Source organism: Pongo pygmaeus, chromosome 17 (assembly GCF_028885625.2).
Source record: "Pongo pygmaeus isolate AG05252 chromosome 17, NHGRI_mPonPyg2-v2.0_pri, whole genome shotgun sequence".
NCBI lineage: Eukaryota > Metazoa > Chordata > Mammalia > Primates > Hominidae > Pongo > Pongo pygmaeus.
In genome coordinates, this window is record NC_072390.2 from 62,686,689 (window position 1) to 62,703,292 (window position 16,604).

At 33.8% G+C, this 16,604-nt stretch overlaps 1 protein-coding gene across 4 annotated transcripts in view; it reads right to left on the reverse strand.

Moving 5' to 3' along the window:
• The window catches only part of SMAD2 (SMAD family member 2), an 88,462-nt gene that overhangs the window by 13,309 nt on the left and 58,549 nt on the right, over positions 1 to 16,604 (reverse strand). For 2 of the 4 annotated variants that reach the window (XM_054460445.2, XM_054460444.2), the window contains exons 3-6: positions 14,741 to 14,830; positions 13,509 to 13,702; positions 12,587 to 12,721; positions 9,320 to 9,394 (exon numbers count right to left, since the gene is read on the reverse strand). In XM_054460445.2, coding sequence (XP_054316420.1) covers positions 9,320 to 9,394; positions 12,587 to 12,721; positions 13,509 to 13,702; positions 14,741 to 14,830 — 494 coding nt within the window. The remainder of the gene's footprint in view (positions 1 to 9,319; positions 9,395 to 12,586; positions 12,722 to 13,508; positions 13,703 to 14,740; positions 14,831 to 16,604) is intronic. The other 2 variants (XM_054460447.2, XM_063653636.1) reach the window with 1 other exon arrangement.

The following is a 16,604-nucleotide window of genomic DNA, read 5'->3' on the forward strand; positions in this document are numbered from 1 at the left end:
TTCTGATCAGCAATAAATGAGTGTGCCTGTTGCTCCCCATCCTCACCACACCAGCACTGATGAACTCCCTCAGCTTTTGTTTGTCTGAGAAATTTTTTATTTCTCCTTCATTTCTGAAGGACAGCTTTACTGGTTATAGTATTCTTGGTTGGCAGGGGTACTTTTTTTTTTTTTTTAGATGGGGTCTCACTCTGTCACCCAGGTTGGAGGGCAGTGGCACAATCTTGGCTCACTACAACCTCCACCTCCTAGGCTCAAGCAATTTTCTCACCTTGGCCTCCTGAGTAGCTGGGACCACAGGTGCATACCAACACACCCAGCTAATTTCAGTTTTGTTTTTTAAATCTTTCAGCACTTTAAATACACCACCCATCTCTCCTGGCCTGCAAACTTTCTGCTGAAAAATCTGATTGTCTAATGAAGACTCCCTTGTTATGTGGCATGTTGCTTTTACTCTTGCTGCTTTTATTCACAATAGCAAAGATACAGAAGACAACCCAAGTGTCCCATCAACAGATGAATGAATAAAGAAATGGAGGGTTATACAATTGAATGTTATCCTGCCTTAAAAAGGGAGATCCTACCACTTTTGGCATGGATGAATCTGGAAGACATTATGCCAAGGGAAATTAGGTGGACATAGAAAGAAACACGGCATAATCTCCTATGTGGGTTTTTTTTTTTTTTAAAGCCAAATACACAGAAACATAATAAAATTGTGATTACAGGTTGGGGGGAAAATAGGGAGATTATAGGTCAAAAGGCATAAAGTTGCAGATATGTAAGATATGCCCAGAGATCTAATGTACAACCTGAGGACTACAGTTAAAATATTGTGCTGTATACTGGAAATTTAGTGAGTTGATTTTAGGTGCTCTCATCACACACATAAAAAGGTGACTATGTGAGATGATGGATTTAGTTGACTACGGCAACCATTTCACTACATACACCAAATATCATGTTATATACCTTAAACATACACAATAAAAATGTATGCTTTAAAAAGTCTAATTTACTGAATACAGACCAAAGTGTTCACAAACCTTCCAGAAAACTGGGAATCATCCTGGGTTGCTTCTTCAACCTTAATCCAAATATGATCACTAGTCATATTCTAAGCCTCGGCAATATGTACCAAAAGCACCCACTTCTCCCCCATGTCACACCTAAAACCAGCCAGAGATATAGTGTAATAAACAAGAACAGGAACTCTAGAATCTGACATCCTACTGAATTTCTCTATCATTTTCTAGCTATTTTTTAATGAGGTTCATTACAGCATTTTTTTAAAATTTCTGGTAAAAGTTGAACCTTTTAAAATTTTAATTTTTTGCTAGATGCAATTACATGTAATGCTTAAGTTTTCCTGTTTTGCCTAACTATGCTAATTTTTTATAATGAACATCCATTTGTTGTATAATTCGAAATGCTGTATCATAATCTTATGTGTAGAACACTGTTTAACTTTTATCTGACACAGAATAATGGCAGAAATAAGAGATTAAGCTTCCCTGCCAAAGTGATACAACATTATAATTGTCAAATTCAGCTTATGAAATATATAATGCATGAATGACCATTTTTTCATTTCTTGTTTTAAAAAACTTAATCCCCAATGCTATAGCATCTTAGGTTTTATATATTTCCAATTTTTCTATGAGAGCATAATTCTGTTCATAATGAGAAAAAAGGCTGCTTTTGTTTTTATTAGAAACTCCTACAGAGTTCCCCTTATAGTTAGTATGTAGAAGATTGGGGAAAACCTTTGCTTCTGAAATAGCAGTAAGAAAATAGTGGATAAACAAAGAAAAATTCTATTTTTCTTTAAAGTTATCACACAGATATAGATCCAAATAAGTCCACAGGAACTAATTTACAGAGAGGGATGAGCTCCTCCCCAGTTAACAGAGAGTGGTAATCACTTTCACTACTGACAGTATCTGCCAAGTCAGGACACAGACAAAGGACTGAGCTTGCCAAAGGAGAAGCCAACTAAAATTTCAATGGCCATGCAGACTACAGGAATCTAAGAAGCTGCAAGCACAGAGCTCCTCTTCACCAGTCAGTTCCAATACATGTCTTTAGCTGAGTACATGGTAGCGTAGGAAGTCCTGGGCAAGGCTGGAAAGAAATAAGAATATGCAGTCTTGCCATATTCATATCTGAAAGTTCTGATAAGGTAGGGAACTGACCCTCCCTGAAACCTGAGTGATGTGACATTAAAGCACCAAATTATCACCTTTCTAACTCAAATCCTAAGGGCAGGGAAAGGATCAGCTCCTCAACTTAGCAAATGGAGAGAGAAAAGAGTTGGTCTTTCCAAAGAAAGTGTTATCTATTTTAATCTCTAATATTATTCTATATACAACACCCACTATCCAATTAAAAAACAAGAGATATTCAAAGATGGAGGGGGAAAAAAAATGACTCCATAATCAAGAGATAAAACAGTCAACAAAAACAGGCCATGTTACATATTAACTGGACACAAATTATCAAAGACTTTAAAATGGAAATTATATAGCTAAAAAATAAAGGATCTGAAATGAAAAATTTATTTAATTGGATTAAGAGCAGACCCAAAGTCAGGGTCACATACAATTATCACTTGATTTTCAACAAAGGAGCCAATGTAAATCAATGGAGAAAGGAATGTCTCTGCAAAATGGTGCTAAAACAACTGAAAGAAATGTCTGTAGTAAAGGAATAAAAAGCAGCAAAACTGGTAAATATGTAGGTAAATATAAAACACTTCTTTTTATCCCTTCTAATTTTCTTTAAAAATCAACTTGATATCAAAAGCAAAAAGTAACACCGAACTTTGGGGTTTATACACTTTTATTAAGTAAAATACATGTCAATAATAGTACAAACAACAGAAGCAGATGAATGAAACTAGAGTGGTGTAAAGTTCTTAAATTTTACATGATGTTGTAAAATATTACAACTTAAATAAACTTCTAGGTATAACATAAGTACAATGTAATCACAAGAATGCCAACTGAGAAAATAATACTAAGTGTTACTGGTAAAAAGCCAAGAGAGTAAATAGAATGAAACAAAAATTATTTGATTAGTCTAAAAGGCAGGAAAACAAACAGATAAAAACCAGAGAGAACAAATAGACAAACAATTGCAAAATGGTAGCCTAAACCCAGTATCAATAATTCCTCTAAATATAAGTGGACTAAATTTTCCAACTAAAAGACAAAAGTTGTTAGATTAAATAAAACCAAAAATATGCTGTCCACAAGAAACACACCATAAAGATTCGGATAGATTGAAACAATTAAAAATATATCATGTAACCAGAGGTAAGAAAGAAGATATGGTGATGTTAATATAAAATGCATTTTATAATTAGGGTAAATTAATTAGGAGGATGTAGTAATTCCAAACGTGTATCATCTAATAACAGAGGTTAAAGACACATGAAGCAAAAACTGACAGGACTAAAGGCACAAAGAGATGACTCTAAAATCAGAGCTGAAGATTTTAACACTTACCATAACTGACAAAATAAGGAAATTTTAAAAAATCATAAAGAATTAAGAAGATTTAAACACCATCAACCACCCTGACCTAAATGACATTTGGAACACTATAGTACATACATTCTTTCCAACTATATATGGAACTCTTATCAAGATAAGTTACAAGTTATAGCATAAAATAATTTTCATAAATTTCCAAGGACTAAAGTCACACACACTACATGCTGGACTGTTAACAGAATTAAATTAGAAATCAATGAAGAATCTAGAAAATCCTCACACTCCTAAGAAAAACCCAAACTTCTAAATAACTCATGAATCAAGAAGAATCAGAAAATAATTAAGTGATAATTTCAAAACAACATAAAATTTGTAATATAGAGCTAACATAAAGCTTAGAGGGAAATTTATAGCTTTAAATGTGTACATTATAAACAAATCAATGATCTAAATGTATACCACAGGAGGCTAGAAAAAGACCAGATTAAATGAAAAGCAGACAAAAAGATGAATACAAACAAAACAGAAAAGAGACAAAGACAACAAAAAATGACCAAGACAAAAAATTGGTCCTTTGAGACTACTGATTAATCCATTACAAGACGTTCTAATAAAAAATTAAAAAGTCAAATTACTAACATTATAAATTTTAAAATGGATCTCACATATATGAAAGGAATAACAAATATCAGAAATAACTTTATATCAATACATTCTCCAGCCTGGGCAACCTGGTGAAATCCTATCTCTAAATAAAACACAAAAATTAGCCAGGCGCAGTAGCATGTACCTGTGGTCCCAGCTCCTCGAGAGGCTAAAGTGGGGAAGATTGCCTGAGCCTGGGAGGTTGAGGCTGCAGTGAGCTAACCAAGCCACTGCACTCCAGCCTAGGCAACAAAGTGAGATCCTGTCTCAATTAATCAATCCTATGACTTAAATGAAATGAACACATTTCTAACAAAATCCAAGTTTATCAAACACATACACAAAATTAAAAATGTAAATAATTCTCAATTTAAAAAACCTTTTCCTACAAGAGACAGTTTCTCTGGAAAAATCAAACTTTTTTTTGAATACAAGGTCTCGCTGTTGCCCAGACTGGAGTGTAGCGGCGCAAACATGGCTCAATGCAACCTCAACCTCCTGGGCTCAAGTGACCCTCCCACCTTAGCCTCTTAAGTAGCTGGGACCACAGGTGAATGCCACTACCCCTGGCTAATTAAAAAACAAACAACTTTTTTTGTAGAGATGGGGTCTTGCTTTGTTGCCTACGTTGGTCTTGACCTCCTGTGCTCAAGCAATTCTCCAGCATTGGCCTCCTAAAGTGCTAGGATTACAGGCAAAAACCACCATGCCCAGCCCTATCAAAAATTTAAGAAAGAAATAACACCAACCTTAAAGAAACTCTTTGAGAAAACAGGAGAAAGCCCTTTCCAACACATTTTATGATATTAAAACTAATAAACACATTACAAGGGAAAAAACCCTACAGACCAATCTCTCATAAACATAGATGGAAAAATTTTCAAAAATAAAACAATTCAAATCCATGAAACTATATGATCCTCTTTATAAACGCAGAAAAAACATTTGACAAAATTCAACAGCCATTTATAAAACACAATTAGAACATTAAGAACAAAAAGGAAAAAGAACTTCCTCAATCAGATACAATCTCCAAAATATCCACAATTAACATCATACTTAAAAGGGGAATTGTGAAATGTGTTCTTCCTATAATCAGAACAATGCAAAAATGTCCATTCTTATAGCTTCAACAGTTTATTGTAGGTCTTAGTTAGGACAGAAGAAAAAAGCATAAAGACTGGGGAAAAAAAGACAAACTGTCAGCCGGGCACGGTGGCTCACGGCTGTAATCCCAGCACTTTGGGAGGCCGAGGCGGGCAGATCACCTGAGGTTGGGAGTTCGAGACCAGCCTGACCAACATGGAGAAACTCCGTCTCTACTAAAATACAAAAAATTAGCTGGGCGTGGTGGTGCATGACTGTAAACCCAGCTATTCAGGAGGCTCAGGTTACAGTGAGCTGAGATCGTGCCATTGCACTCTAGCCTGGGCAACAAGAGTGAAACTCCGTCTCAAAAAAAAAAAGAAAAAACTGTCCTAATCAACAAATGACATGGCTGTGTAATGCAGAAAACCTCAAGAATCTACAGAATTCTAGAACCAAAAAGTCAATTTAACAAGAATGCAGGAGAAAAGGTTAATATACAAAAATCAAGTATTTCCCATATCCTAGGAACAACTGGAAAATAAAATGTAAAAACAAAAACAAATATAACAGCACTAAAAGTATAAAATACTAAAAAATTTATCTAATGAAAGACATGCTACATCTACATCAAAAACTGTTTAACACATGGCAGAGAAAAGGCATTGTTATTAAGACTATTATCCTGAAGTTGTCAAACCTGACCCCTCATTTTTGACAAAAATCTTACTTTCCTATTTCATAGAGATGATCCTAAACCACAAAAATCAAGTGCTTCTGTGTCTGGATCTCAATTCTTCACTTTCCTTCAAATCTTTGTGCAATCCACTATCTTCCTTTTTCTTAATGGTTAACTCCTCTTAACATTTTAACTACCTTCATATAGTGCTTATTACAGGTTAGGAACACATAGATGCCTTATAAATATTAGCCCTATTAATATTCTATGAGTTAAATGCTATTATTGTCCCTATTTTACAGATTTAAAAACTAGGTCACCTAGCTAGCATATGTAAGAGGAACATTTCAAACTCAGGTAGTCCAGCTCAGAGTCTCACTATGCTACTTTGATTATATGCATTTAGTTAAGAGGAGTAAGTCTTGTAAGTGGAGTGTATGGGAAAACTGTCTAGGAGTACACAAAACTACTAGTTTACAAAAAGAAAAAATTAAAACGTATTTTCTATTTATTTAATCTCATCCTTCAATTTCGTATACATGTTTAAATGTACATGAAGTACCTGTATATAACTTACAAATAATTAAGTGTACATATTAGTAGGATACTCTCAAAATCTTAATACTCACTGTATTAGCTTCCTAGGACTTGCTCTAACAAAATACCACAAACTGGGTGGCTTAAAACAACAGAAATTTATTTTTTCAGAGCTTTGGAGGACGTAAGTCCCAAGTCAGGGTGTCAGCAAATCCATGCTCTCTCGAAGGCTCAAGTGAAGAATCTGTTCCATGCCTTTCTCTTAAGCTTTTGGGTTTCCCAACAATCCTAGGAATTGCTCAGCTCGCAGGTGCTAACTCCAGTCACCTGCCTTCATCTTCATATGGCACATTCCTCCCTATCTTATAAAGACACCAGTCATATAGAATTAGGGCCCATCGTATTTCAGTATGACTTCATCTTAAACAATTACATTTACAAAGATGCTACTTCCAAACAAGGCCACATTCTGAGGTATTGGAGGTTAGGACCTCATTTTATCTTCTGGGACACAGGCAGATTAAAAAACCCTTTAAGTCTCTTTGTGTATCTTGGACCAAGCACAGTGTATGCAGAAGATACAAAACTGAATTGTGAGTTATGAAATCCACATCTTATGATCTATTATATTCTATTTCTCTATATACCTGTTTGAACAAATATGTACATAAAAATCATGACTTGAAAAGGGACTGATTATACAATACTACAAAAGTTAATCGAACTTATAAATTTCTTACGATGTCCAGCCTGATCTCTAATATCCACTATAAAGGAAGAATAAAGTCTTGACCAGCGAAATCTAAATTTAAAAAAAAGAAAAGAGTAACAAGTGCTTGTTCGTACAGTTACTTATTATGCCTAATTTATCCTCTGGTTGCCCTTTTAAAAAATTTCAATTCATTATTTTTAACAGCAGGTTATGAAGATGAATTTAATTATGTCCTTCCCTCTGGAAGGTATGAACCAGAGTTAGAGAGGTGGCCAACTTTGTTCTAAATTGGAGCCCTGCATCAGTCAGAATTGTGTTTCTTGCCATGGCCCCGAGAGAGAAACTGATATTGGGTAAGAGGCTGGCAGCCAAACCAACTGTTGGCATCTCATGAATCATATATTCCCATTGCCATACAGTAATTTTAAACGTGTTATTCAGAAAGCCAGTAACACTGCTCCACTGAAACAGAAATATTAGGTTGGGTTCAAAGTTAGCCCCAACACTGCAATTATTTTAGCTAGCTGATTCAGCTTATTCTCCACTTTTGTACTTTGATTCATTTATCATACATAACGAATACTCGTATTATTGCTCCTCCTGTGTGTCAGCTATATTGTTGAATAGGTGTCTGTGCACTAAATTAGAATCCCTGCAGCCTTTTTTTCTGGCTTATTTCACTTAACATACTGCTTTCAAGGTCCATCCATGTTGCCATACATCATGCTATACTGTCATTCCTTTACATGGTTGAATAATTATATTGCAGAAACATACCTCATTTTATTTATCCATTCATCATTTGATGGACATCTGAATTGTTTCTAACTTTGAATATTAAGGATAACGCCTGCATAAATGGTCATGTACAAGTTTTTGAGTAGACATGTTTTCAATTCACTTGGGTACATAGACGGCCACAATATGTTAACTCTGTATTCAACTTTTTGAGGAACAGCAAACTTTTCCAAAGTGTTGAACCATTTAACATTCCTACTAGCAATATATGAGGACTCCAATTTCTCCACATCCTCACCAACATTTGTTATTGTCCTTTTTTTGATTATAGCATCTAGTAGGTGTGAGGTAGTATCTCACTGTGGTTTATGATGTTCAGTATCTTTTCCTATCTTTCACTTTTAAATGTCACAGTAACAGCTGTCCATCACAGGCAAAAAAGAATATTATTGCTTCAAGAAGAGTGTCATCTAATTTTAGTAAAACATACGTGGAAAGTCAAATATCATTTGCATTAAGATGTATAACATGTTATTTCCAATGTTCATTAGATTATCTACCTTTCTTAGTTATCTGGTACTTCTAAACACCCAAATGTATGATTAGCTACAGCAGAAACTTCTTTACCTGGGAGTCCAAAAAAACGGATTTAAACAACAGAATTATTGTAACCCCTCCCTCCCCTACCAATGTTAATCCACTTAAAGATAATTTAGATTATCATAACCAAGAATACATTAGTGTTAAGATATGGAGAAAGACTGATGGTATAATTTGTCAGGTTGTGATATTAAGATGTCCAACAGTTAAGATACAGACAGGTAAAATGAATCAAACTGGGACAATTACAATGACATCAAACAGATTTCACTGGTAGTTTATTAGTTCTGCTGAGTTATACATTTTATTACATAAGACGTGATTTAAAGCTTTAATTTTTTTCTTCATCACTGTTTGGAGTTGATAGCTAAGTATAAGAAATTAATCTACTATAATTCAAAACTCACTATTAGGTTAAAAAAGCAGTGAAAAGCTGACCCCCTTCCTTCACATCCAAATTCCTCTGAAAATCTGTTATTTGAGTAATTATGGTCTTTTATCACAGAGAGATATTTAGTCATAGGGTTACTAAAATTTTCAACAGAAGCAAATACTTAAAAAAATAAAAGCACGTGCATGTTTTCAAATTTTCATTTACTCTAATAAAAAAATAACAATTATTATGCAGAGTAGCATACGTTAATTTTTCTGTGACAACATGGACCCCTTTGGTAGTTCGGATATGTTAAATCAAGATAGAAGATCATCGTTTTTGGTATGCTTCTCAACTTCTCTAAATTTAAGAGTTAACATCTTTTGTGAATTTCAAACAATACAAGAAATGTACATCTAATAACTGAGGAATTTTCAAAGACTTTTTTTTACCTGTGTCCATACTTTGATTCAACTGTTGGTCACTTGTTTCTCCATCTTCACTGATATATCCAGGAGGTGGCGTTTCTACAAAAGTTTAAAACAAATCAAGTATAGCTGCAACATAATCTCACTACCTTTTCTCTCAGCTACCAGAGATAACCAATGAATCACTCCAAATAACAAATAACAATGTTATATAATATTATAAAAAAGTAATATTGCATACTGAGGGTGTATAATTCAGGATCTTGTCCAAATTTTGCGGTGAATCCTTAACATCTACTTTTAATAAAATCCTACTCTCTGGACGTACACATTATGTACGTATCTTGCTCATTCCTATATGTACATATTCTGGGGCAAGAGCCAAAAACGTAACTTCAAAAATGCCCCAGATCTGAATCAGTAGGCTGCAAAACCATCAGTAACTACAATTTTTTGTTGTTGTTGTTTAATCTAATGAACATCGTTATTTTATGAGTACTTAGAAAATTTAAAAACACACAAGATTTTGGATTATAAAAGTATTAAATAATACAGGCTTACAACTTACACTAAGTTCTATAGGGTAAAATATGGTAGAGTATGGTTCCAGATTGGTCCAGGCTGAATTCTACCTAAAAAGTATGTTTCTCCAAGGATTCCTAACCGGTAAAGTCTAAGTGTTTGAAGCAGAAAATTCAATTCAAATATAGACTACTGTATAAAGAGGTAAAATGCTCCCTGAAAATAACCATTAGGATTCTAATATGTTATTTCCAACATGTTGTCTGAATAAAACACTTATGTTCAGAAAGGTATCTGAATAGCTGAATAAACTGCATGTAAAATAAAAACATGTATACAATTTAATCAACTGTAATCCAGGGAGGAAAAATAAGTTCAAAAGACTTTCATCAGTTTAACATTTACACTGCCGAACAGTTTTGAGCGATTCAAAATAACAAAGACACATATCCAAACAGAATTTTAAAATTATCAAAAGAAAAAGGCCAGGTGTGGTGGCTTATGCCTGTAATCCCAGGACTTTGGGAGGCCAAGGCAGGCAGATCACCTGAGGTTGGGAGTTCGAGACCAGCCTGACAAACATGGAGAAACCCCGTCTCTACTAAAAATACAAAACTAGCCAGGCATGGTGGTGCATCCCTGTAATTCCAGTTACTAGGGAGGCTGAGGCAGGAGAATCATTTGAACTCAGGAGGTGGAGGCTGCTGTGAGCCGAGATCACACCATTGTACTCCAGCCTGGGCAACAAGAGTGAAACACCGTCTCAAAAAAAAAAAAAAGAGAGGGAGAGAAGATACAGGTTAAGGGTCTCCTTCAATAACCTTTTACAGTATCTATTCGATAAACTAACCACAAACTTTAAGTATCAAACTTTTCATTTAAGTGTCAGTACCCCCAAATTTTTAAAACAAAAATTCTAAGAATAAACTATCTTCATATACTCAAACAATAAAGAACATAAAAATAAGTGTACATATTATGCATATTTTAAAAGTTAAAGCTAATAAAGTTAAACGGTGCTAAGCTTTTTGAGTTTAACCTGTATCTCAAAGATCTAATCAGAAAGAAATGCTGAACCTTAAAATACGTTATCCGTGTTTATTTTTTCCATTATTGTAATAAATAATAAAGCTATTAGCATTTTTGAGAAAATGTTACGATTTCTTTTAAGTGGAATAAAATGTGAACCCTTTGGTTTTGCTGTTGCTTGAAACTGGATAAAGCCCCACTGTCTAGAAAAGCAAATGGGTACAATCCACTTCTGATTTTCTACTTTATAAAATACTCAAATCTCAATAATTAAAGGAATAAAAAAGAAAGGAAAAATGAGCCCGAACATCTTCACAAGTGAAAGCCACTAAACACTCTAGTGAATATCCTTCCAAATAATTACTGGATATGCGTGTTGTCCCTAAGACTGCATGCTTATACCTAAGGTTAGTATTGCTGGCTGAATAACAGTCATTTCCACACTAACTACTTAAAATGCCTCCCTTTCCCCACACCAACATTCACAAAACTCCACTCCCTTTTCTACCTAGCAACTGCCCTGTTTCACAGTCCCGGGTTTTCCCTCCTCCTAGTATATCATACTACACCCCACCCTCTCCCTCTCTTAACTTCAGTAAGTTTGTATTTCCTAGCAACCCAAAAAGCAGCTTTAAAAATCCTCTTCTGGAATAAAACAGTAATCAAAGAAATATACATTAAAACAATCAAAAACCACTTCCCATCTGTAAAACCAGCCATTTTAAAAAAAACTTATCTTTCTTAGTTATCTTATCTTTTCTTTTTTTAATTCCTTACATTTAAAAAATTATCTTCAATGAATAAGCATTATTTCCATGATGGATACATGAAAGAAATAATTGTTTAAATGTATTAAAACTGTATTTTCAGAATTTTGTAAATGCTCTTAAGTTCCTCACATATTTTTAGTGTATAAAATAAGAGTGGAATAAAATAATATTATAAAAGGAAGAAAGAAATCAAGACACTACAGCTTAATCCTCATCCTAACATCATGCTGTTTCTGCTAGGGAGAAAAATCAACCAAACAAAAAGGAAAACATACAAGAAAAGTAACAAAGTATTAGTTCTCCAAAAAAAAAAAAAGAAACCATAAAAAACGAAAAGGCCAGATACCATATCGTGGAGTATTACTGGATCACATAAAAATACGTCAGAACAAAATTTGAGAACCATGTAGCTGAATTCATTTTTCATCAGAAATTACTGAGATGCAGACGAAACAAAATTAAAAGAGGTTTTCTGACGTTCGGGTCATAATATGTAAGTGTTGCTATGTCTATAGAACTAAGTATTATATTTCTTATAGAAATGTTGTATTTCTGTTAAATATTACCAAGTTATCTAAGAAAAAGTGATCATTGGGTGGATTTTCAGTTACATGTGTTTCGGGGGTACTTTTCTCCTACACCATTTGTTTTGCTTACATTCTGCATCTCGCTTAGCTTCAACAACTAAGACAAACTTACTAAGATCTTTTCTTTTCTGCTTCTCACAGTACTTTGATTAAAGTCACTGCAAAAGAAAATGAAATATAAAGTAAAACTCTTCTCCAAACAAAACTGTTTAATGTACTAGGCTTATACATTTCACAAAATAATCACCCAACAAATTCGATTTTTCTATTAAAAACTCAAAAGCATTTTTAAAAAAGTGAAACAACAATTTACTAAAACTTGAATGTTTATGAACAAAATTTATATCTATCCAAGTTTTAGGAGATTCAGAAGGCAAAAATACCTGGAATATAATTACTCTGTGGCTCAATTCCTGCTGGGAAGTTAGTGTTTTCTGGAATGGAGTGAGTATAGTCATCCAGAGGCGGAAGTTCTGTTAGAATCTCGGTGTGTCGGGGCACTAATACTGGAGGCAAAACTGAAAAAGTTCAAGAAATACAAGTTAATGGCAAAGAGCAAAGGGGAGTGGGGGAACCTTTTTTAAAGTTTTCAACAAGAAGAAGAGAAGTTGTAGCTTAATTTTTAAAGCTAGGGTCCACCTATTCGATATATACTAGTTATTGAGAAAATGACAAATCTGATTATGGCTTTAACTTAGGTAGTCTATTATCCAAATTTCCAAGTTCTAATTTATCTCAAACTTTTGGGAACAATGTGATCCTGGTAATATTATATTACCATAAAAGTTCATAAATCCCCATTGGAAAAGTTAACATTGTCTTTATCTGTAAAATCAGATATAGGAAATTTTCCAAAAACACAGCTACTGCTATATTTTTTAATAGTTTCAGGTAGACAGCTAACTAAATGAAAAGTCTTGTTACAAGCTTTACTAAACGGTGTACATACAAATGATGTCATTAAAGTACTTCTAAAACACTCCAAGTGCAAAATGCTTGAAAATGTTACTGCAGCAGGGACATGTAGAAGCACATCAGCATAGCTCTGAGCAGACTGCCAATCTACAGGATTTCCTGGATATGCACTTTCATGCCAAATCATATGCTATTCCAAGAAACAGATATGTTTTCTCATTAAAAATTTTTAAAAATAAAAAAATTTTAATTACCACCAAATAATATGCACAATTTAAGGTAATTTATTAGAATTTACACTAAAATTTTCCTGGGTCACAAGAGTACTTAAATATACTGAAGTTCAGGCATTTAATTCAAAACCAAGAAAAAAACTTGCAATGTTCCTACCTGGTGTCTCAACTCTCTGATAGTGGTAAGGGTTTACACATACTTCATCTTTTTTAAGATTAAAAGCATATTCGCAGTTTTCAATTGCCTTGAGTTCATGATGACTGTGAAGATCAGGCCAGCGCCATAATCGGCAATATATAACATGTGGCAATCCTTTTCGATGGGATACCTGGAGACGACCATCAAGAGACCTATTGGGAAGCAAGGGGAAAAGAAAGGAGGGAATTAAAAAAAAAAAAAAAAAAAAGTGCAGTCAAATGGGCTAAATTAGTACAGTAAAAGCATAAAGAAAAGAATGACAGCCATTTAGTTAGTTTTAGTGAGAATCAAGAAGAAAAATGTACTATTTAATGGATCTGATAAAAGTATGCAGCAGCACTAGCAGATGTTTCTTATAAATATGTCACATAAATGACTCAAATGCCAATGAAAGGCTAACAACTTGGGAAAAACTGATTTTTTAAAAAAGAGAGTTTATGCAGTTATACTTGAAAAACTTTGTCAACTTCTATGTTTAGTAAATCAAACTCATTTTAGAGATGCTTCTAAGGATATTAATTCTGGAGGTGACCAAATAGTCAGAAAAGGAACTAGTGTGAAGAATGATAAATACCAACAATGATGTGATAGTAACTTCCTCAGACTACTGCAACTCTTTACCCAGTTGTGACTGTTTTGAGAACTGAGGTATATTTATGTAGTTCACAAATAAATGTGGATGGTGATGAATATGATGAGATGAAATGAACAAATACCATATACGCAAAAAAGAGAATGAAGTGATTAAAAAAAGTAACATAAAAATGAGTTAACCTACTGTTAATTGTGATATAAGGGGTTCATTAAGTATGTATTTATTAGTATAAAGATGAGATTCTGATAACAAGAAATTTAGCAAAACTGATCATGTATCTACTTAAAAATTAGGCCAACAACAGATTATAATCTGATCTCCAGCTAAAATAAATATATAGTTATCAAAATTATTATTCTTTAGGGGATACAGTAATTTAAAGAAGATTCAAACTAGAATTGCATTGATTAAAACATCAGCTGAAACATTTAATATATTTTTTATACTGGCAAGCAGATATTTTAAATGCTATGCCTTATTTTACATTAAGGAAACATCCTAGGCAAAATTATACTAAGCAACCCCATATAGGTCTTTCAAAATATACCCCCCTCCCACAAGATCTCTAGGATTCGACAGAGGGCAGAATATTCACCTGGTTTGTTCAGAGAAGCTGTAAAGGCCTGTTGTATCCCACTGATCTATCGTATTTGGTGTACTCAGTCCCCAAATTTCAGAGCAAGTGCTGTGCATAAATTGAAAAACAAAAAATTGATGTGAACATGGAAGCATGGTTATTCAAAATACCATGATGTAAAACATGGAGAATGTACAGAATACTTCCTTCACCCAGAAAATATACAATTGCTTCACTTTTTCACAGGCATGTAGTGCTGGTTACTATATTTTCTATATGAAGGAAGCCAATAAAATGGAACATGTGACTCCAGATAAGTCATGATTATGTTTTTAAAATGTGAACACCAATGCCCTCTAGCTCAATGAATCATACCTATATGCCCTTACCACTTTCCTGTATTCAAAAGATCTAAAACCTCTGCCATCAACTTTACTAAAAGTGCTTCATTTTGTAATCCAGTTTTTAAAAAAATTATCTAAAAACAGATTTCAACTGATTTTTAATATAGAAAAAAAATCCCAATAAAAATAGACATACATCCACAGTTAAGATTTTCAGGTTATCTGGTCATGATATTTTTAAGTTTTACTGAAAATTATTTTGCTCCCATCTCTAGAATAAATAAAGAAATAGACTTTGAAGTCATTCTAATTTAGTATACCGCCTTAAAATTTTTCTCCCACATTTCTCTCCAGAATATGGGCAGCTCAGAGATAATTCTCCCTTTTTCCCTACCTCTATTTCATTTCAAAGTAACTTCTAGTCAGTGGGAGAAGGGAAAGAGAGCTTAAAAGGAAGTTTTGGAATGGAACTTTGACAGCCAATGTCTCAAGTACTAAGTTGTACTTGTCTGAAAAGTCCATTTCTTACATATTACAAAATCATCAAAACTTCAATGCAGATAAAGGAGTATTTCAAAACATCTTCTGAAAATGAATCAAGCAACTGATTAAATTTCAAATTTACACATTGTTAGTGAGCTTAACTGGATCAACAGTTCAAAGGGCAACGGTGAGAAGTGCTGGCTTCCTGTGGCCAGGCAACAGAACCACCTGGCATCCTTGGCTTTAGTGCTACAGGTGCTGTCACATAGCTATCAGGCTGCAGGAACACAACATGCCCTGCTTTGGGGGCTACAGTGACTGGACAGTTCAAAACAAAACCTGTTCAGAAATTTTCCAGCACCAAGTATTTTACAGATTCTCTTGCTTTTTCAGGCTGAAAAATTTACCAGACTATAAAAGTCAGAAAACGCCAGGTAAATTAAGGCTTAGACCTTTCCTTTTCCAAAGATATACTGATTTAAAAACCATGACATTAATGGTTTATTTAAAAGATATTTCAAATATCTATTGGAAACATATAGCACAATGTAGTTTAAATCACAATAGAATCACCTCAATTCTACAGACTTCTGAGTTTGAGTTTATTAAAGAAATGGTATACAGGAGACTATTCTTTGAAAATAATTAACAAAAGTGTAGCACAAGAGGTTATTCTGCTCTGCTATCAGAACATTTCACTCAAGTTATTCTGGGACTGACATAAGAACCAGAATCTAAAATAGAGCACGAAGTTTACGTTGTACTTTATTTAATCCTTGAAAGGATCAGAGAAGAATAAACAGTAATTGTTAAGAACTTGCAATCAATCTAGAGGCAGACAGATCTAGACCCCAACCCTAATTCGGCCACTTTCCAACTGCTGCCATAGGGTATATTTAAGCCTCAATTCCATCATTATCATGCCTAACAAAATTGGAAGGTTTATTTTAAAATATTAAATTTGCTTCTAGCTAGTAAAATCATTGCCTGTTTACATAATAAAAAATATTTTTAAAAATAAGCCAATTTATAATAAAATATAGAGCCCTCTGTAT